The sequence below is a fragment of the Rhinatrema bivittatum genome, chromosome 7 (genome assembly GCF_901001135.1).
Source record: "Rhinatrema bivittatum chromosome 7, aRhiBiv1.1, whole genome shotgun sequence".
NCBI lineage: Eukaryota > Metazoa > Chordata > Amphibia > Gymnophiona > Rhinatrematidae > Rhinatrema > Rhinatrema bivittatum.
Genome location: NC_042621.1, coordinates 34,213,284 through 34,235,833, shown reverse-complemented (window position 1 = coordinate 34,235,833; position 22,550 = coordinate 34,213,284). Strand labels below are relative to the sequence as shown.

The following is a 22,550-nucleotide window of genomic DNA, read 5'->3' as shown; positions in this document are numbered from 1 at the left end:
AGGCAGGTTTCCCAGTGAGACAGTGTTTTTGCGAGTGACTCCTTGATGGGGATCAGGACCTGAATATCGTCAGCGTAGAGGAAGTGTTTGAGATTGAGGTCAGTGAGAAGTTCACATAAGGGTAACAGATAAATGTTAAACAAGGTAGGAGACAGGGATGAGCCCTGAGGGACTCCTACTGACGCGCATACCGAGCACATACCGAGCTTGTAACCACGCACATACCGAGCTTGTAACCACAAAAGAAGCCCACTGGGGATTTGACTTCAGAAAGCAGTGCTCTCCCAATATACTTGAGTCTGCTAAACTGCCTGCCCACAGGCACAGTGCCTTGATATGCACTAATGTAATGTGTGTGCACACACCGAGCTTGTAACTACAAAGAGGCCAACTGGGGATTTGGCTTCAGAAAGCAGCGCTCTCCCAATATACTTGAGTCTGTTAAACTACCCAGGGCCCACTGGCACTGATGCCCAGTGCACAGAGAGACTGAGTTCAATTAAACAAATGCAGTTAACAAAAAAGCTGGAATTGTTGGCACAGCAGGAAAATCGATGAAATATATTTTTCAATGGAAATTCTAGCAAACTAGCTAGAAATTGAATATATCTCTCCCACCCACAACACCCAAATGGTGCTTGCAACCTACCCAGGGGGTGAATTAAACAACAAAATGCCACTGCTAGCAGCTTCTCTCCCTGGCACAGAGAGACCGTCTCAGATCAACTAAAAAAGTGCTTAAAAAAAAACAGGGCTAGCTGGCACTGCAGCCAAATGAAGAACAAATATCTTTTTCTATCTAAGTAACTACCCTAGCTAGCAATTGAAAACAGATTTGAGCTCTGAGTGCAGCCACGTTCCGCAGAGACAGACCACCTCCCGGCCTCCCCAGATCACCCCTGCAAAGACAGTGTGTGGCACGCCGCGTGCTTAAGTATATATAGTGCTGGGTCATCAGGAAAAGCGTCACCGACCACTGAGTGAGAGCGCGATTGGCTGCATTGCAAAACTTCTTATCGCTGATACATTGCATTCTGGTCTCCTTGCCAACCTGTCCGACCCACTCTGACAAGGCTGTGAGGTCACTGATGACTCACAGGAAAGGGCTGGTTTCTGGCTATGGATACACCCAAATGGCGTTCTTCGATTTCAAATGGCGGCTAAGAAAAGCGCGCACCGCCAAACGGATGATATGTTATATTTTAGGGGAATCGCAATATGTTTTGCGACCCCACGAATACAACGAATATGGAATTTGTTTGCAACGTATGCACACCCCTAGCAAACGCTCTACTGCAACTGAAAGACATTCTCTGTTTATATTTGGTTTAGATTTTGGAGACTATATTGGCTATGAAATTGAATTGTATAATTAACAAATTATTATTTCTCTCCAGACAATCCCAAATGTACCAGTAGTTGTGGATGGTGTCTTGTTTCAAAAGAGCCCTGAAGAGTTGGTGCCTGGTGAAGAAGGCAATCCTGTCCCTTATCTGCTAGGTATCAATAGGCAAGAATTTGGTTGGCTTCTTCCAACTGTAAGTTTTATGCAATTACACTGTCCAACAAACTTTAAAATATATACCAGAGATGATCAGTATTCATGAACTGTTTTCAACTTGTACTGGGTCCAAATTTACATTGCTTTTATTTGAAATCCTTTTGCAATGTAAACATCTTTGTGTCCCCTTGTGCGGGGACTAAGGTGGTACATAAGCTTAAGAATAACACAGAATAGAATGTATGACTGCATGTTTTTTAACATTAATGTTAATGGGGCATCTATTAATGGAGGAGAAAGACTTCCAAGAAACAGAGTAAATGCTATTGCATATATCTGAAAGTTCCATCAGTCTTATCATAAGTCTAAATGACCTTAATGAATTTTCTTGGTGCAAACAATACTTTTTTTTTTTAATAAGTCAAAATTGTTAAGATTATAAAGAGTTCCCAGGTACCCTGATTTCTTGTGCCACCACTCTACCTTACCCTGCTCTTTCCATTAACCTCTGTATAGAAAACAAAAAACAGAGGCAGGCCAAGCACAAGCAAAGGGATAACAAACGAAGAACATACATGAAGACAAAAGTATGAATAAAGACTAATATTAAAAACGAACCAATATGGCAATGTTTCAGCACCATCACCTACATTGGGGGTATAAACCTAGACAATTCATATATAAAAGAAACAGAAAAAACCCCAAAATATAAAAACAATAAACCAACAAAAAAAACCCACTTCCACAAACCAACTGAATTTCAGCAAAAACAGCTTGGAGCACCAGAAACTTTAAAAACATAAATACTGAGATACTAGTATGTGCAAAATTCATTAACCAATTTTTTGCACTCCTGGGGTTTATTCCAAATAGGGGAGAACCTTTTGCTTCAAGGCAGCTGGCCAGTCTGCTGGTACAGGAAATCCTCAGACTTAAGACACAATTGGTTTCTGAAAACATTGTCTCAAGTCAAGATAATGTAAGTTGAAACTGGCTGTCCCATAAGAAAAATGTTATAAATGGGGGATTGTTCAAACTCCAGGGCACAATACTTATTTTCACCAAAATTACACAGAATTTAATAATATATAGTACTGTAAAAAGCAGTGACCACATTTTAAAGCATTACACTTTTTTTTGTCTGAAGAGGAGAGTACCAAGGCGTGCTTAAAGGGCATTGTACAAACACTGTTTTGAGGAGAGGAAGTCCCTGGTACTCTTCTTACTGATGTCACCTTTGGTCTTGTGGCCATCAGAATATCATTTGATGCCTGTTGGGAGATGCTTGAGTGACTTAAATTAGAACCAAGTGTTGTAAGCTGGATAATGGATGTCATTAAGAAACATAACTCAAAACTTCTTAAAATCAAGGACTTCCTGTAGTCTTTCCAAGAAATTAGACTTGTTTCAACAAATCAAACTTTATCTAAAAGTCACTGTCTTCAGTAGCAATGATGTGACACATTACATAGTTTCTTATGAATCCATGGTAATAAATAGATGCAAATCACCCCTCAGGGTCTCTTAAATTGTTGCTTTCTTTAGGTTCTTCAATTGAATGACTGTGTGAACTATCCTGCTTAATGACTTTCAGATCTTCTCTCTCCATGTTTCATCACTGATGTTTACCAGATCTGCGCACTCTCCTCTTCTGCTCAAAGAATTTTGCTTTGGTTGCAGGGGAGTTACTGGATGCCAAAACTTCTGAGCACAAATGCAAGCTCCGCTGATTGTCAAAATTCTAACTGCACATAGGGATGGTAACTTTCAAACCAGTGCACAGGTGCACATTTTCACCTAGTGACATGGCTGTTTTACAACTTGTGCTCATATATGCATGCAAGTTATAAAATAGCCTGGCTATGTGCAAATATCGCTTCTACCACGTAAGTCAGGGTATTTTAAAGGGGTTCACACCCATGCCATTCCCAGTTTACAAGTTCCTCCACCAGTTCACCCAGTTAACTGCTAGGTCCTCTAGCCCCACCCCTTTGATTTGAAAGCCTACATCCCCCCAGTTGCCGTAGAACCTTTAAACCACTCAGAAATGGCTCGTTCTTTTTATTCTATGACTTGCACATCATCCATATCAAAAGTAAAGTTACACAGCAGGGAACCTTGGTGTACACCAGGGCACATAAGTATTTACATACACATCTCTTGGCCAGGCCCCGAAATGCCCTTGCCCTGCCCAGACCACACACACCCTGCCCAGACCACACACTTAAGTTTTGTACCTGAGGCAATGGAGGGTAAAGTGACTTGTCCAAGGTGACAAGGAGCAACAGCAGAACTCAAACCCTGGTCTCCTGCTTCATAGCCCACTAGGCTATTCCTCCTCCTATTGAGACTTTCTTAGTAGATAAAACTGAGATAAAAATGAGTCCATCAACAGCAGTTAAGTAAGACCCTAGAATGATTTATCCAACCTCTCTCCGGTTTTATTTTATTTTCCTAATTAAATTTCTTAAATGTCCCCCATATTATTCAGATCTTGTGTGGCATAAAATGTATATATTGAATTTCCTTTGAATGATACAAGCTGTACACAAGTTTTTCATCTATTATATTTTGTGAATTTTTCTTTGTGTAAAAAGAAAGATTCAATAAAGAGAAAATTATTTAAAAAAAAAAAAAAAGAATCACTGACTCCTAAATCATAGGGTCGAAAAGTATAATGCCTTTTTCCCTAGAGTGGTGGTCAGAAAAACAAAGATCAGTTTCATGAGAGGAATTTGCTGTAAGGGTGTAACAATGCCAAAGTATGCAATCAGACTTGCAAATGAAACCAAATATATCTTGGAAACCAAAATGCCACCTAAATAGTTAAATATTTTAATATAAGGACCACAAATACTACAAATTAATCCAATTATAGCAAATCATTATACAGAAATTTATTTTCTTCACTAGGGATTTTAGAAAGAATATGTAAACAGAAAGCAATGCAATAAGACTTATTGGCAGTTGGCCAAACTGTTTCCTATATATCAGATGGACAGAGACAGAGATCAGTCTGCTCTCATACTTGCTTCATGATTTGCTGCCTGTCTCTGACCCTAGCCTGGCCCTGGATCGATGCTACGACACTGACACTGAGACTCTCTCCTAAGATCTTCTGGTTCCTGGAACCCAAGGGCTCAACCCAAGGAGAAAGGGGTTGGTATAGGTGAATCTCCTAGTCAGTCTCTTTTCTATGTCGCTCTGCCAGCTGTCAGTGAAAGCCTACGGGACCTACCCTGTAGACTAAGCCAATCTCACCACAGCAGCAATGTGTCTCTCATTGTTTTGGTAAAGCAGGAGAAAACAAGACAGTGGCCTTGCAATTTCTGTATGCACAGAGGAGCTGTAGACAGCTCTCAGCAGTTTCAAAAAATATGTTGATCTTGGCTTTGTTACAAGCATCATCATTTTGTAGTATTCTATCTTGAATATCATGAGTTGTAACAGAAGTTAGCATGAGTAGTTATTTTGGGCTTATAAAATTGTCTGAAAACTTGTATCACATGTGTTACCAGTCAAATACAGAATACAATATAAAATCCTAACCATTATACATTCTCTTATCCACAATTCTAACTCCACTACCCTATGTTCACTTCTTCGCTTATACAAACCTGCCAGACATCTCAGATCAATGAATAAAAATTTGCTTGATATTCCATCACCCCGATAGGCTCGATTAGAGATTACCAGAAAAAGAGCGTTTTCAGTCACCGGTCCAATTCTTTGGAATACACTACCAGACTCACTAAGATCCCTACCTAACTTGACTCAATTCAAAAAATCCTTAAAAACTTACCTATTTCAAATCGCTTTTAAAATCATAACTACCAAATAATCAATTCCAGTTTTCAAGCTCACTTATCAATTTATTTCCTACACTTATTTACATGGCATCTTATAATATTTTTATTTATGTTATATATAGCAACTTATTTTGATAATACATTTTTTGTATTTTATAATTATTTTGTAATTTTTTGGTTTCATTTGGTTTTAATGCAATTAATCTTTTAATTTTTTAGACATGCTTTTTATGTAAACCGTTTTGATTAAACATAGTTTGTAAAAGCTGTATACAAACATTTTTAATTAAATAAAAATAAAATGTGTGATAGGTGGCGTGGAAGTGAGGCCTTGGTGCGGTGGTGTAGTTGGCGTTGCCCTGTAGGTGAACCTATGTGGCTGCACCAACAGCTGGTGAATGTGCCCTGAAACAGGAAGGCTGGAGCTTCATCTATATCAGCTGTCTCCCCTTCAGATTGAGTCCTTGGATTCTGGCGGCCAGCAGGGCTTAGGTGGGTCCCTAGGGCGGTCAGGTAAGCAAGAGACCAAGGGCATGCTGGGGTCAAGACAGAACAGACTGGAGAAGGTGGGGACAGGCCAATATTGGAGGAGGCAGCAGATAAGTGTGGTCAGGTCCGAGGCTAGGGGTCAGGTCCAGGCTGCAGGCAAATGAGGTTAGGTCCAAGGCAAGAGGTCAATATCAGAAGATCAGGCCAGAGAAGGATGAAGCCTGGGACAAGAAGATGTAGCTGGACAAGTCGAACTGGGCAAGGCAGGGCTAGGCAAAGCAAAACTGGACAAGGCAGGTCCAAATAGGAATGAGCAGGAGCAATAGGATTGAGCAGGAACACAGGAATGAATGGGAACACAAAAGCAACATGCACTACAGAGCAGGAGACCCATTGCTGAGGCGAAGATCCAGGGCAGCAGTGAGGTTTAAATGGTCTGGAGTTCTTGATGTCATCAAGAGGTGCCATGTCTCTGTTCTCGCTGTGGAGCCAATAAAGCTTTATCTGTTGCACACACACCTTAGGAGCTGGCATGGCATGGCTGGGGGTTGGGAAAATGGCAGCATTCTTGCCGTGTTTATCAGGCAGCATGGGGACTGAAAGCTGGCAACATTCATGCTGCGAAGGCTCACCTGCGGTACTCGAGTGATGAGGGTGGCTCGCGGTATGGCTCCTTGAGCCACTGAATATAACAACATGCGATAAAATAATTTCAGCAGAACCAAACTAACCACAATATACACCTTTCTTGACATCTAAAGAGGCGGATCAACATACTGAAAACCAACCATCACAAGAGATAAGGAAATTTAAGTAAACAAACGATTTAACTAAACAGGAGTAATAACATTTAATAAAAATTAGATGGTAATAATACAATTATGATAGAGATAGATAAAAAAAAAAAGATATATTTGGTATAGTCAAGACAGTAGATAATGGGATATAATTAAAAACAATCATGAAATGGCTAATAGTATATAAGATTTTAAAATAACAAAATGTAATGTAAATGTTGCAATTCATGAAAATAATCTATAATTATGTAATGACCATACATCTTAACTAGGAATAGCCTAGTGGTTAGATCAGCAGGCTGTGAACCAGGGAAACCAAGGTTCAAATCCTACCTTGTGACCTTGAGCAAGTCACTTCATCCTGTATTGCCTCAGGACAAATTTAGAGCCTTATTTACAAAGCTTTTTTCCTCTTAGACATAGAATGAGTGAAAAGCTTTAGAAAGTGAGGCCCTTAGATTTTAAGCCCTCTGGACATAGGAAATATCTACAGAACCTGAATGTAATCCGCATTAAAATGTCACAAAAGATGGACTATAAATTTTAATAAAATGTAATAGTAAATGTAGAGTGAACAATAATTGAATAGTAACATATATCATTACATTGCATAGAAACAATGAGAAATAATTAATAAGATGATTCTTGTTATAGGACTTGTAAAAGTAATGGTACCTGCAAGAAGAGTGTAATTGTAGTATAATAAAAGGAAATTGGTTCTTATCTGCTAATTTTCATTCCTGTAGTACCACGGTTCAGTCCAGACTCCTGGGTTTATTTATCCCTGCCAGCAGATGGAGACAGAGAAAGTTTCACTGACACTGCTTGATAATCCCTGGTGCCACCTGCAGTTCCTCAGTATTGATATGTACCCAAACAAAAAAAGTGTGTACAAAAACTAGATAAAAACTAGTAAAAACTTTTAAAACTAGTAAATTGTGAATAACCGAACAAAAGGCGTATGCCGAAAAGATTATAGCTGAGTGGAGGACTCTCCCTCTCCAAAACCAGGTGGATTCGGGACAGATCCATGGTACTACAGGAACGAAAATTAGCAGGTAAGAACCAATTTTTCTTTCCCTGTACGTACCTGGATCAGTCCAGACTCCTGGGATGTACCAAAGCTTCCTAGAGAGGGTAAGACCTGAAGAGTCCCGCTCGCAAGCAATTTCGCCGAAAGACCGGGAGTTTGGATCCCCCAAATCCAGCCGGTAATGCCTTGCAAAGGTATGCAGTGACTTCCAAGTTGCTACTTTGCAAATCTCCTGTGGAGAAACCAACTGAGCCTCCGCCCATGAAGCCACCTGAGCCCAAGTTGAGTGGGCCCGCAAACCCTCAGGAACCTGATGGTCCTTAATAATATAAGCCGACCCAATAGCCTCCTTAAGCCACTTTGCATTGGTTGCCTTGGAGGCATGGGTACTTTTCTTTGATCCATTCCATAAAACGAAAAGATGATCTGACCTCCTGAAATCATTAGTAACCTTGAGATACTGCAGTAAAGCCCTGCAGACATCCAATAACTTAAGCTCTCGAGCATGCGGCACAGAAGCATCCAATTCTGAGAGAGCTGGGAGTTCAACAGACTGATTGACATGCAAAGCAGAGACCACTTTCGGAACAAAAGAAGGAACTGTACGCAATGAGACTCCTGAATCTGAAATTTGAAGGAAAGGGTCACGGCATGACAAAGCCTGCAACTCTGAAATCTTCCTGGAAGAACCGATGGTCACTAAGAAGATGACCTTGGCTCAAATGGAGCATCACACAACACTCGAAGAACTAGATTAAGGTTCCAAGGGGGACAGACCTTCTGCACCAGAGGACGCAAATTCTTAACTACCTGAAGGAACCTCAGCACATCGGGATGGGAAGATAAGGTGTATCCCTCAACATTTCCCCGTAAGCAAGCTAGAGCTGCTACCTGCACTCTAAGACAGTTAAAGGCAAACCCTTTAGCTAAACCTTCTGTAGGAAAGACAAAATGTGAGATAACGAGGCCCAAATCGCCGGTATCTCCCTTTGGGCATACACCAAGCCTCAAAAACTTTCCAAACCCGAACATACAAGAGAGAAGTAATGGGTAATGGGTAATTGCCAGGTTCTTGTGGCCTGGTTTCTTGGAAACAGGATGCTGGGCTTGATGGTCTGACCCAGCATGGCAATTTCTTATGTTCTTATGTTCTTAAGTAGACTTCCGCCTAGCCTGCAAAAGCGTAGCGATCACCGCCTCTGGGTATCCTTTCTGCCTCAAGCGTCGCCTCTCAAAAGCCAAGCCACTAGACAAAAGCAATCTGCCTGGATGGAAAATATGGGTCCTGATGGAGAAGACATGGAAGGTGACTGAGGCGTAGCGGTCTGTCCACTGCTAAATTGACGAGATCTGAGAACCACGGTTGACGCGATCACTCTGGGGCTACTAGCACCACATCCTCCATATACTTCTCTATTCAGCGCAACACCTTGCCCACTAGAGGCCATGGAGGGAAAATAAAAAGCAGGATCCCCCGAGGCCAGGGTACCACCAGAGCATCAACTCTCTTGGCCCTGCACTGTCTCCTGTGGCTGAAAAACTGAGGTGCTTTTGCATTGAGCCGAGTCGCCATCTCATCGATGTGAGGACAACCCCACTGTTTTTGGATGAGCTGCATCACTGAATCCGCCAATTCCCACTCGCCTAGATCTATGGAACATCGGCCTGGACGTTCTCAACGCCTGCGATATGAGATGCTGCTAACTGAACTAAGTTCTGCTTAACCCAGAGAAACAGCTCCTGAGCTTTCAGGGTCACCCCCCGACTCTTGGTGCTGCCCTGACGATTTATGTAAGCTACTGTCATCACATTGTCCGACAGAATCCTGACCGAGCGACCTTGAACCAGAGGGAGGAAGATGAGTAGCGCCAGCCGCACTGCCCTGGTCTCCAACCGATTGATAGGCCATGAGGCTTCTTTCAAAAACCAAGTGCCCTGAGCTGTCTGCCATTTGCAGATCACCCCCCAATCAGAGAGACTGGCATCGGTAGTAAGAACCACCCAATTTGGAACCTCCAGATCGACACCATGCTGTAGATTGGACGACTGCAGCCACCACAAGAGGCTGCCCCACCGACACATCCAGAAAGACCGGTTGATGAAAAGCCTCTGACAACGGATTCCACCTCTCCAACAGAGCCCTTTGAAGCGGCTGCACATTCGTGAAGGCCCATGGCACTAGCTTCAGTGTGGAGGCCATCAAGCCCAGAACCTGAACTGATCAACCTGTTGTCTAGAAGTTTATATGATGTTTTTTCTATTCCTAGGGCTAACGAGAGGTAGTGGTTTGTTAACAATGCATAATAAATTTAAGTTAGTACATCAGACCATTGATATAGTTTCACCATTTGAAATTGAACTCTTTAAATCTAACATTTTACAAATTTGCTTACTGTATGCACCCCCTGGTTTACCTGAACATTTCTCCATTAAACAAATTTATCCTAGATAATATTGATATGGATAGTCCAGCAATAGTTCTAGGTGATTTTAATTTACATGTTGATATAAAACCACTTTCCACTACTTGTGAGATTTTACTATCTACTATGTATGTCATCGATTTTCGACAGATTGTGGATCTACCAATTCACAAAGCTGGCCATACATTTGACCTTATCTTTGTTATCTCCTTTCTTAATGAGAGATCATCTCCTTTATGTGTATCTGTGCCATGGTCAGATCACAGATTGATCCACACCTCACTATCATTTAATACGCCTTTTCATAATCAATCTACCGCTAAAACTGTATTTGACTTCCGTAAACCGTTTAATAGAAACTTTACCCAATGCTCTTAAGAACTTACTACTGACATTGATACAGCAATTTTATCCTGGGATTCAGTCACCTCAGATCTTGCAGATGAACTATGCCCCATTATTAGAAAGTAGATAAAACTGCATTCTAAGAATAACGTGCCATGGTATACCTCCGATTTGAAGGATCTTAAAAGGGTACTTAGATGTAAAGAAAGAGCCTGGCGAAAAAACTCTACCCCTATAATGCTCGGGGCCTATAGGGCATTAGTAAATATAGAATCAATATTTCAAAAGCAAAATGTGATTTTTACACTAGGAAGATCCATGATTATCAATTTAATCCAAAGGTATTATGTTCTGAATCTAACTAAAATGAATCAGCCAACCGTCCTTCATGATAGCTCAGTTAAAAATGCAATGAATTTGCATATTTTTATAGGGACAAAGTTTCAAAATTAATTGATAGCATCCCTTAGGTAACTATGCAGAACATTACTCTGCCTACGATTCCCGACCAGACCTGGTCTATTTTTGAGAATGTATCATCCTTTGAAATAGAGATTTTAATTAGAAAGATGAATCCCGCGGCTCATCCACATGACACTATTCCTATTAAATTGTTAAAATTAGTATCCAATATCATTGGATACTAATTTCCGATAATCTGAAATGCACTATGATTAGACCACTTCCTAAGAAACCTAATGTTGACACGGCTAATCTTAAAAATTTCAGGACTGTGTCAAATCTCCCCTTTGTAGCTAAGTTAAAAGACGAGCAGGGCAGGTTTATACTGCGCCACGAGTATAACATGGGAGAAATCGCGCGGAGTGTAGCAGGGCAGAGGCAGGAGGGGGAGGTTGTGAAATGGGAGGGACTAGGGAGAGCGGGAAAGAGAAGAGAAAGATAGCCCAGGAGGGGGATGGGGCACTGGCAGTTGATGAGCACAAGTTAGCATGCCGGCGCCTCATTGGCTAGAGCCTGGTGACACAGGGCAGGCTGCCTGCCAGATACAACGGAGCAGACCTGATGGAAAGAGTGCTCGAGTTGTTGTCCAGAGAGTGGGAGAAAAGCGTCCGGGATGAGGAAAAGTGGCGGGCGAAGAGGAGGGCCAGTGATGGAATCAGGTTGTAAATAAAATAAAATAAACATTAAATAAAATCAATAATTTAAATAAACGGGGGCGCATGGGCCCAGCAGAGGTGTTTTGCTGTGCTGTGCAATTGATTGGGGGCCGTGCTTCCCTCAACGGGAGTGAGGCCCTGCGGGGGCAAATATGGGAAAATAATACCGGGGGGTGGGGGGGGTGGGGAGGCTCAAGGAGCGAGGAGAGACAGCACAGGGAGAGGCCATCAAGGCGGGAGGACCTGTTCGTCCTGCTTTCAAGCGCCTCAGGGCAGGATCCGATATGCTGCCGGGCCTTAGGAGGACGAAGGATGGACCCACACCTTCTTCTGAGAGATGGGGGCTGGCGGGTGCAAACGCAGGCGGAGGTAAAATGGCTGCAAAGCACAGGTCCTGCTGCCCACTTGGGCGGGAATGACAGGTCTGTGTCGGGAGGAGGAGAGAGACAGGAGGATGATTTCAGCGACGGGCGATCAGCACCGTCAGACGGCAAGAGATTAAGGAAGACAGTTTGTGGGGAGACAGCGGGAAAGAGTAATGACAGGGATGGGTAGAAAAGGGACCAGGCCATAGTAGAGGTCTGGCAGCGCCGAGCCACTAGGGATAGCAGGCAAAGTGCATGGGCACGGTTATCTGGCATGCGGTGTGTGCGAGTGGAGGCAAGGGGTGTGCGTGAGCCAAGGGATGGCAGTACAAGGCCGGATGTGACCAAGGTTTTTCCACAGCTAGCTTTATGGAGGTGCAGGGGTGAGGGAGCAGCCTGCCTGGGTGCAGGATTGGGGGAGGGGCCAGCGATCCAGTGAAAAATTCACAGGTGTTGGCAGGGACAGATCTCCTTCTTTGTTTTAGAGAAGTCCATGCACCCGGTCATCTTGGGTCTACTCTGGCTTTGGAAGCACTCGCCCGTAATTGCATGGGATTCCCTTCAACTAGCATCTTGGGGACCTGCATGCCTTAATTCCTGCCTAGCCACGGTTGCTCGGCCACCGATTCCTCTCTTAACTACGACACTGGGTTTGCCATCTCACTATCAGGATTATCTCGATGTGTTCTCCAAAGAGAAGGCCGAGATCCTTCCGGAGCATCACCCCTTTGACTGCGCAATTAATCTTCACCCTGGCACCACACCACCACAAGGACGGGTCTACCCATTGTCCCTCCCGGAGACTCAAGCCATGTCGGCATATATCCAGGAGAACCTAGATCGGGGATTCATACGACCATCTACATCTCCAGCCGGGGCAGGTTTCTTCTTCGTGGCAAAGAAAGATGGGTCCCTCCGACCTTGCATAGATTACCGGGGCTTGAATAGTATTACCTGGCGGGATCGGTATCCTTTGCCCTTGATCCCAGAACTCTTGGACCGACTGCAAGAGGCCAAGATATTTACCAAACTAGACCTTCGCGGAGCCTATAACCTCGTTAGAATTCGCCCAGGAGACGAGTGGAAGACTGCATTCAACACAAGGGACGGACATTATGAATACCGGGTCATGCCTTTCGGTCTCTGCAACGCCCCAGCAGTGTTTCAAAACCTCATGAATGAGGTTCTACGAGAAATGTTACATACATCAGTAATTGTTTACCTAGACGACGTACTAATTTACTCCAAAGATCTACAGACACATCGCCAGGACGTTCGTCGAGTGTTACAGAAGTTACGTGATAATCGGCTTTATGCAAAACTCGAGAAATGTTTATTTGAACAAGAATCGTTACCCTTTTTAGGGTATATTGTATCCTCTACGGGATTTCACATGGATCCAGAGAAGGTCGCTGCCATCAAGGATTGGCCCCAACCGGTGGGGGTGAAGGTGCTACAGAGGTTTCTTGGGTTCGCCAACTTCTACCGGCAATTTATCCCACATTACTCCCAGATGGTGGCACCCTTGACGGCTCTTACCAAGAAGGGATCTGACACAAGGAATTGGACAACGGCCGCCCTACAGGCCTTCCAGAAACTGAAAGAGGCATTTCTCCAGGATCCCTGCCTGCGGCACCCCGATCCCCAACGACAGTTTATCGTGGAGGTGGATGCCTCCGACGTTGCCGTCGGGGCTGTTTTAAGTCAAGTATCTCCTGGGGGGAAGCTCCTGCCCTGTTCCTATTTCTCTCGGAAATTCTCGCCGGCAGAAAAGAACTACGGAATAGGGGATAAAGAATTACTCGCCATTAAACTGGCATTCGAGGAGTGGCGCCAATGGTTGGAGGGGGCCCAACTGCCGGTGATTGTTTATACAGACCATAAAAACCTGGAATACTTATGTCGTGCCCAGCGGCTCAACCCCCGGCAGGCCAGGTGGTCTCTCTTCTTCAGCCGCTTTGATTTTCGCCTCCGCAACCGGCCAGCCGATAAGAATGTTCGAGCGGACGCTCTCTCCCATACCGCTGAAATGGAGGATGTGCCAGACCCACCACGGTACATCCTTGATCCAGCCAAAGTGCTCCTCGCGGCTGCCAACACGGTCCCGACAGGGAAGACAGTGGTACCCCTCAGACTGCGGAAAAAGGTTCTCTCCTGGGCACACGACTCTCTAACAGCCGGTCACCCGGGAGTAGCCAGGACCCAGGAATTACTCTTGGAATATTACTGGTGGCCCCAATTTAAGAGGGATGTTCGCCTCTACGTTAACACTTGCCTGACCTGTGCCCGACATAAGACTCCCGTCGGCCGCCCCTGGGGTCTTCTTCAGCCTCTACCGATCCCAACAGAACCATGGACTCACTTATCCACGGATTTTATTGTAGATCTGCCTGCTTCAGAGGGGAAGACGGTGATTTGGGTCGTCATAGATAGATTCTCCAAGATGGCCCACTTTGTGCCTCTCTCCAAACTACCCTCAGCGCCTGAACTGGCAAATTTGTTTACACAACATATCTTTCGCCTTCATGGACTCCCTCTCCATATTGCGACATATCTTTCGCCTTCATGGACTCCCTCTCCAGTTTACGGCGAGGTATTGGCGAGCACTGTGTGAGAAGTTCGGGGTTCAGCTTGACTTCACCACCGCCTTCCATCCCCAAGCTAACGGGCAAGTAGAACGGGTAAGCCGGACCTTGAAGGCGTTCCTTCGTTCCTCCGTGGGAGACCTGCAAGATGACTGGGTGGCCTTGCTTCCGTGGGCTGAATTCTCTTATAATCACCACAAGCACTCTTCCACCAGCAAGTCCCCCTTCTACACAGTCTACGGCAGACGCCTGCGGCCCCCTTTACCGGTACCAGTAGATGTGCCGTCTCCCACCGTACAAACCACCGCCTGATGGTTACGCCAGATCTGGCATTCCACCTGGAAGAGACTCCAGCGTGCGGCGGTTATTATGAAAAAAATGGCCGATCGTTTGCGACGGCCAGTTCCAATGTTCCTTCCTGGTGAGAAAGTATGGCTGAGTACTAATACCTTCGTCTACGGCTTCCTTCGATGAGGTTGGCTCCTAAGTACATTGGTCCCTTCGCAGTTAAGGACAGGATTGGGGCAGTCTCCTACCGCCTTCAACTTCCACGCACGCTCAGGATCCACAACGTCTTCCACGTTTCTTTGTTGAAACCCTTGGTCCTTTCTTCGTATCACAAGAAGTCACCCACACCCGCTACACCTGAGACACAGGAAGATGCCATCTATCAAGTTAAAGACGTGCTGGATGTACGGTATCATCACAGGCGTTGGGAGTACCTTCTTTCCTGGGAGGGTTATGGTCCCGAAGAGAATTCCTGGGAGCCCGCCGTCAACATCCTGGACAAAAGCCTCCTCCATCAGTTCCATCTGGATCACCCAAGTAAACCCAGACCTCCTGGGAGGGGGCGTAGGAGAGGGGGTACTGTTGCGGTCCCGGGCCGTGCCCCGGTCCCTCCACCTACCTCGGGGGCGGCCCGGGCTGTTTCCAGCCTTCCCCGGGCCGTTTCCAGCCTTCTTCGGGCCTGCAGGCCCTCCAGCGCGTCTCTCCGTCCTCGGGAGAGACGCCGACGCTCCGGTGCGGCTGGCCCCGCCCCCTGATGCGTGTGCGCAAGGAGGAGCCCCATTTAAAGGGGCCAGCGCAGGAAAACCTCACTCTGGCTGTGGATGATGTCAGACGCCCTCAGGGGATAAGTACCCTGCAGCCAGATCACTCCAGTGCCTTGCAACAAGATTCCTGGTCTTCGGCCTGCTGTTGCTGTGTTCCTGGTTTGCTCTTCATCCCGCTTCTGCTCTGCCCTCCTCGCTGGATTGATTCTTCTGGACTCCGACCCCTGGACTGGCTTTGGACCGCTCTCTGGACACCGACCCCTGGACTGGCTGCAGACCGCCCTTTGGACTCAGACTCCTGAACCGACTTTTGGATTACCTACGACCTGCTGGAGGCGCCAGCCATCCGGATCCCACGACCTGCAGGAGGCGCCTGCATCCGGACCATCTTCCACCTTCAGGGAGTCGCCTAAGTCCCAGCGGCCGTGTCCCTACGGGCTCCTCCTGGGGGGACTTCGGCTTCCAGGGTGAATCTCCTAAAGTCCCAGTGGCTGGACTCCTAAGGGCTCCTCCTGGGGGAGTGCTGGTCTCCAGGGCGAAGATTCTTCTGTCATCAGGGTCCAACGTCAGCCATCCTTCCAGTAGGTACCGAGTCCTTGGTCGCATAGGACTCCACCGTAGTCCAGTATCTCAGCTTGCTCCGGGTCTCCGCACCGCCTCCTGGTTGGGACACTTGCTGTGGGTCCTCACAGCACTCCATCCTCTGTCCCAACCGGCCCAAGGGTCCACGAATATAACATTGCCTTTATGTAAATTGCTCTCAGGTTTAGGATTAACTTACTACATATATGCAGATGATGTCCAAATTGTGCTTCCAATTTCTGGCTCTCTTGACAATTATCTAAAATTGTGGGAAATATACCTTGCCTCTATCCAACAGTTACTAGCCCATATGAACTTGTCCTTAAATCAACAAAAACCTTTGTATATTTGCAATAAGCTTGATGATAAGAGGACTCTGGATATTAACAATATGCAGCCTAGGTATGCTATAGTTAACGAAGTAAGGGATTTAGGGGTTATTTTAGATAGTGAATTCAAAGAGGTTCATTAACAAGCTGATTAAAGATGTTTTTTTAAGCTTCAAGTCCTAAAGAAACTAAAACCATACTTATACTCCAATCATTTTAGAACAGTTTTACAAAGTAGACTATTGTAACCCTTTTTGGCTGGGCCTTCCACTATCTACTATCAGCTCCTCCAACTGCTCCAAATTGCAGCGGCGAGAGTTTTAACCAGTACTAAGAAATATGATCATATTACACCCATTTTAAAAGACTTGCATTGGCTACCGATCACTTATAGAACCCTATTTAAAGTTTTATCTTTGATCCAAAAAACGCTATTTAATGACAATGTTGAATGGTTCAGCGCAGCACTTCATTTTCATTCACCACAACAGAATTTGCGTTCTGCTAACATAGGTTTTCTTTCAATACCATCTCCCAGATTAGCACATTTAAATAGTGTGTGTGAGAGAGCCCTGTCTTTAGCAGACCCTAAATTATGGAACTCCTTACCATCTGATTTAAGGCTTGAGTGTAATTTTCAGACATTTATATAGAAACTAAAAACTTGGTTATTTCAGCAGGCATTTAGTTGAGCACACATGAAATCTTGATTTTTTTCACTCAGCCATATTTTTTGTCTCAGTCTAATTTAATGTTTTCTTTTTTTTTAATTACTTTTTAATTTGATTAGTTTTATTGTTCTATTTTATTGATGTGTATTTTATGTATTATGTGATTATGTTTTATATTTTTTAAGTGATATATTTTAACCAACTTTTGCTGTTACAATTCCTCCCGTAGTTGTAGCTATGGGAGGCCTCTCACCTTTCTCTGGAGGCCGCTCCGAAGCCTGGGTCTCACCTGATCTGGTTGCCCAGCTTTTGCTCCATGACCTGGGAGGCCTTCGACGTCCTCTGGGCCTGCCTGAGGCCTGCTTCAGTCTTCGCCTGGACTTCCTGGTTTTGGCCACACCCTTCTCCCTAGGGGTCGGCCCGCAGCTCTTCTCTACAGTTATAGGGCCAGCCAGGTTTGGCCCATCTGAATTCCTCCCAGGAAGTTGCTTGTTCCTATCCTATAAAAGGACTTCCTCTTCACTCAGTCCTTGCTTCGGCAATGGCACTAGTCTACCTAGGCTATGTCTCCCTTGGACTTCCTGATGTTCCTGCTTGCTCCTGATGTTCCAGTCCTGATGCTCCAGGATGTGGGACCCATGCCTCCGAGAGTTCCTGCTTCTGTTCCGAGTTCCAAGACTCTTGCTTCTGATTCCTAGTTCCGACTCTGGAGGACCCGAGGGGTTTCCACTACCCTGTGCTGAGTGACTTCCCGAGCTTCTCCCGCTCTTCTCGTGGTCCGCGACTAGCCTCTTGGCTGTGTAGGGCGCGAAGGAGACAGTGTAGTCTGCAACCGTCCATTGGGGCCACCCATTGGCAATGGATTGGTAGGGCGCCTGAGGGTCCTGCTCATCCCTCTTGTTCCTGTCTTTGCCCTGAACTCCTCTGTGCTTTGCTCCAAGTTCCAAGGCCTTGCTTTCTCTGCTTCAGTCCTGTGCCAACCTGACCTCCGTCTGGCCTGCCGCCTCTGCTGCTCCCTGCGGCAGGTCCGAAAGGGCTGGGAACGGTTGGAGGACTGTTCAGAGACCACCATAATAGTATGGTCTCCCAGGGCTTGTAGGTCGGTGGAGTGGCTGGGACTTGGACCGTCTTCACCACTGCAAGGGCACACCTCACTTCTCTTCCACCTAGAGAGCCTTGGTATGCCAAGCCTCGAGTGCTTGCTCGAGACTGACTCTTGTACTTAAATTATGTGCATCGGTATGTCTCACGAATATCGGTATATAAAAATAAATAAATAAATAAACCTGCAAAAAATCCCAGGCTCGGGGTACCCTCAGTGCCAACAAGCATCGAATTTGTGACTGTAACTTGGTCATTCTCTCCTCTGTGAGAAACACCTTGCCCTGTCTTGTGTCAGAATGAGCCCCGAGGTAGTCGAGTGTCTAACCTAGTTCTAGGTGACCTAGTTCTAGGAGACTCTTCGCCCGATTGTCCGCCCAACCAAGAGACTCAGCAGATGAATAACTTTTTGTACCGTGGCGCGGCACCCATCTAATTTCCCAAGTGAGCCAATCATCGAGGTAAGGGTGCACCAGCACTCCCTCGCGCCAAAGAGCCAGCGCCACTACCACCCAGGGGCGGATTGGCCTATCGGGGGATCGGACTTCCCCCGGTAGGCCGGTCGCTCCCATCACGTGATTTTTTTTTTTTAAACTTCCCGGCCAAAGACAAGAGGGTCTGCTGGGCTGCGGGCAGGGCCGGTGGAAGCACTAAGCCTGGGCCTGGGGTGCCGCGAGCAGTGGTATCCCGAGGGAAGCCAATGCCCCCGGGCGCAGCGAGGCTCATGCGGCGCTGCGAAAGGCAGATCGGCAGGGCCGTGGTGAGGCTCACATCACCCCGGCCAGAAGAAAAAGACCGTGTTTAAATGCGGTGATGCTCCTCCTTCTTCCTGCCTGTGCGGTCCCGGAAGTAAACGTTGCCGGAGCCACGTGGGCAGGAAGGAGGAGGAGCATCAGCGCGTGCAGAAGAGGAGCAGCGCTTATGGGCCGCCGCGAATCCCAAGTCGCATCGGCCCGAGAAGAGGAAGAGGCCTGGGAGCAGGTCCGCCGCGGCCTGAGAAGAGCAGGGCCCATCCTGCGGTGACTCGCGAAGAGGAGGCCCAGAGGTGAGAGAGAGGCTGAGGGTCTGTAGAGTGTGTGTGTGTGCGCGTGTATGAGATGAGTTGAGAGATTGTGTGTGAGAGTGAAGACCTGAATGTTTGCAGAGACAGCATGTGAGAGCCTCTGTGTGTGTGAGAGACAGCATGTGACAGTGAAAGCCTGTGTGTATGAATGATTGTATGAGAGAGAGCATGTGATAGTGAGAGCCTGAGGTTGAGCAAGACAGCATGTGGGAGAGAGAGAGAGAGCCTGTGTGTGTGAGAGTCAGACACCATGTGCCAGTGAGAGACTGTGTGTATGAATGACTTTATATGAGAGAGCATGTGACAGTGAGAGCCTGTGAGTGTGTGAGAGAGAGAAATGCATGTGAGAATGAGAACCTGTGTGTTTGAGGGAAGAAGATGGAGAGAAAAGAAACAGAAAAAAAGACAATATAAAAGGAATTGACAAAAAAAATATAAGAAAGGGAAGGTGGGGAAAAAAAGCCTATGACCAACCAATTAGAAAACTAAGATCAGACAGCAAAGGTAAAAAAAAAAAAAAATTACTTTTTAGTGATTGGCACATTAAGGGGCGGATTTTCAGAGCCCTGCTCGCGTAAATCCGCCCAAAACCGGGCGGATTTACGCGAGCAGGGCCCTGCGCGCCGGGAAGCCTATTTTACATAGGCCTCCCGGCGCGCGCAGAGCCCCGGGACTCGCGTAAGTCCCGGGGTTCTCGGAGGGGGGCGTGTCGGGGGGCGGGCCCGGTCGTCGCGGCGTTCCGGGGGCGTGTCGGCAGCGTTTTGGGGGCGGGTACGGGGGCGTGGCTACGGCCCGGGGGCGTGGCCGCGCCCTCCGTACCCGCCCCCAGGTCGCGGCCCGGCGCGCAGCAGGCCCGCTGGCGCGCGGGGATTTACGTCTCCCTCCGGGAGGCGTAAATCCCCCGACAAAGGTAAGGGGGGGGTGTAGACAGGGCCGGGTGGGTGGGTTAGGTAGGGGAAGGGAGGGTAAGGTGAGGGGAGGGCAAAGGAAAGTTCCCTCCGAGGCCGCTCCGATTTCGGAGCGGCCTTGGAGGGAACGGGGGGAGGCAGCGCGGCTCGGCGCGCGCAGGCTATACAAAATCGATAGCCTTGCGCGCGCCGATCCAGGATTTTAGTGGATACGTGCGGCTCCGCGCGTATCTACTAAAATCCAGCGTACTTTTGCTTGAGTCTGATGCGCAAGCAAAAGTAGGCTGATCGCGCTTCTTTTAAAATATACCCCTTAATCTTTGGGAATGTGCAAGAATAGCACTTTCTCTATGCGAATCTCACAATGTACGAGATCAGCATGGAGAAAGTGGAAGCCCACGGGGCCTGCACAGAGGAGGCAGTAGAATGGGCTTCAGTGTCAGTAGCAGCAATCGGCACCTCCCCAGTAGCCATGTGGCAGCAGTGACAGTGGCAGCAGAGGAATGAGAGAGGGGGGTCTGCCTTTAGTGTGTGAATGTGTATGAATGGGACTCTGCCTGGGGGTGTATATGTGTGAATGCATAGGTGCCTGCCTGGGGGTCTCTGTGTGTGAGAATGAATGTGTGCATGCCTGGGGGATGGGGAGGGAGTGGTGTGAAAATGAATGGGAGCCTGCCTGGGGGTCAGTGTGTGTGTGTGAGAATGACTGGGAGCTTGCCTGGGTGTGTGTGTTTGTGTGTATGTGAGGGAGCCAGTGAGTGTGAGAGCATGAGCATGTATGAGAAAATCCAAGGGAGTAAGAGTTTGTGTGTGGAGGGGGAGAGAGTGTCTTAGAGCCTGAGAGTGTGTCAGTGTCAGTGAGAGCGAGAGGTTATGGTGGATATAAGAGCATGAATGTGTATGTAACAGTTCGATTTGTTATATTTTCCCTTTGCTTATGTTGTATCCAAGTTTTTCCTCCTGTTCTATGTAAGACAATTATTTTGTCACTGTTTGTTCAAGGTTGATATGTAAACCGGAGTGATAATTAACTCTGTTTTTTGAACTTCGGTATAGAAAAAGTTATAAATAAATGTATGTCGCAGTGCATGTGTGAGAGAGAATGGACATGTGAGTATATGTGAGAGAGAGAGGATAACCTCCTAATCCTCGACAATATCAGAACATAAGAAAATGCCATACTGGGTCAGACCAAGGGTCCATCAAGCCCAGCATTCCGTTTCCAACAGTGGCCAATCCAGGCCATAAGAACCTGGCAAGTACCCAAAAACTAAGTCTATTCCATGTTACCATTGCTAATGGCAGTGGCTATTCTCTAAGGGGCGGATTTTCAGAGCCCTGCTCGCGTAAATCCGCCCAAAACCGGGCGGATTTACGCGAGCAGGGCCCTGCGCGCCGGGAAGCCTATTTTACATAGGCCTCCCGGCGCGCGCAGAGCCCCGGGACTCGCGTAAGTCCCGGGGTTCTCGGAGGGGGGCGTGTCGGGGGCGGGCCCGGTCGTCGCGGCGTTCCGGGGGCGTGTCGGCAGCGTTTTGGGGGCGGGTACGGGGGCGTGGCTACGGCCCGGGGGCGTGGCCGCGCCCTCCGTACCCGCCCCCAGGTCGCGGCCCGGCGCGCAGCAGGCCCGCTGGCGCGCGGGGATTTACGTCTCCCTCCGGGAGGCGTAAATCCCCCGACAAAGGTAAGGGGGGGGGTGTAGACAGGGCCGGGTGGGTGGGTTAGGTAGGGGAAGGGAGGGTAAGGTGAGGGGAGGGCAAAGGAAAGTTCCCTCCGAGGCCGCTCCGATTTCGGAGCGGCCTTGGAGGGAACGGGGGGAGGCAGCGCGGCTCGGCGCGCGCAGGCTATACAAAATCGATAGCCTTGCGCGCGCCAATCCAGGATTTTAGTGGATATGCGCGGCTCCGCGCGTATCTACTAAAATCCAGCGTACTTTTGCTTGAGTCTGATGCGCAAGCAAAAGTAGGCTGATCGCGCTTCTTTTAAAATCTACCCCTAAGTGAACTTAATAGCAGGTAATGGACTTCTCCTCCAAGAACTTATCCAATCCTTTTTTAAACACAGCTATACTAACTGCACTAACCACATCCTCTGGCAACAAATTCCAGAGTTTAATTGTGCATTGAGTAAAAAAGAAATTTCTCCGATTAGTTTTAAATGTGCCCCATGCTAACTTCATGGAGTGCCCCCTAGTCTTTCTACTCTCCGAAAGAGTAAATAACCGATTCACATCTACCCGTTCTAGACCTCTCATGATTTTAAACACCTCTATCATATCCCCCCTCAGTCGTCTCTTCTCCAAGCTGAAAAGTCCTAACCTCTTTAGTCTTTCCTCATAGGGGAGTTGTTCCATTCCCCTTATCATTTTGGTAGCACTTCTCT

General features: G+C 47.0%; 1 protein-coding gene across 2 annotated transcripts in view; it reads left to right on the top strand.

Annotated features, from left to right (window-relative positions):
* The window catches only part of LOC115095045 (fatty acyl-CoA hydrolase precursor, medium chain-like), a 249,318-nt gene that overhangs the window by 143,487 nt on the left and 83,281 nt on the right, over window positions 1–22,550 (top strand). For both annotated transcript variants that reach the window (XM_029608227.1, XM_029608226.1), the window contains exon 9: window positions 1,398–1,538. In XM_029608227.1, the coding sequence (XP_029464087.1) occupies window positions 1,398–1,538 (141 nt within the window). The remainder of the gene's footprint in view (window positions 1–1,397; window positions 1,539–22,550) is intronic.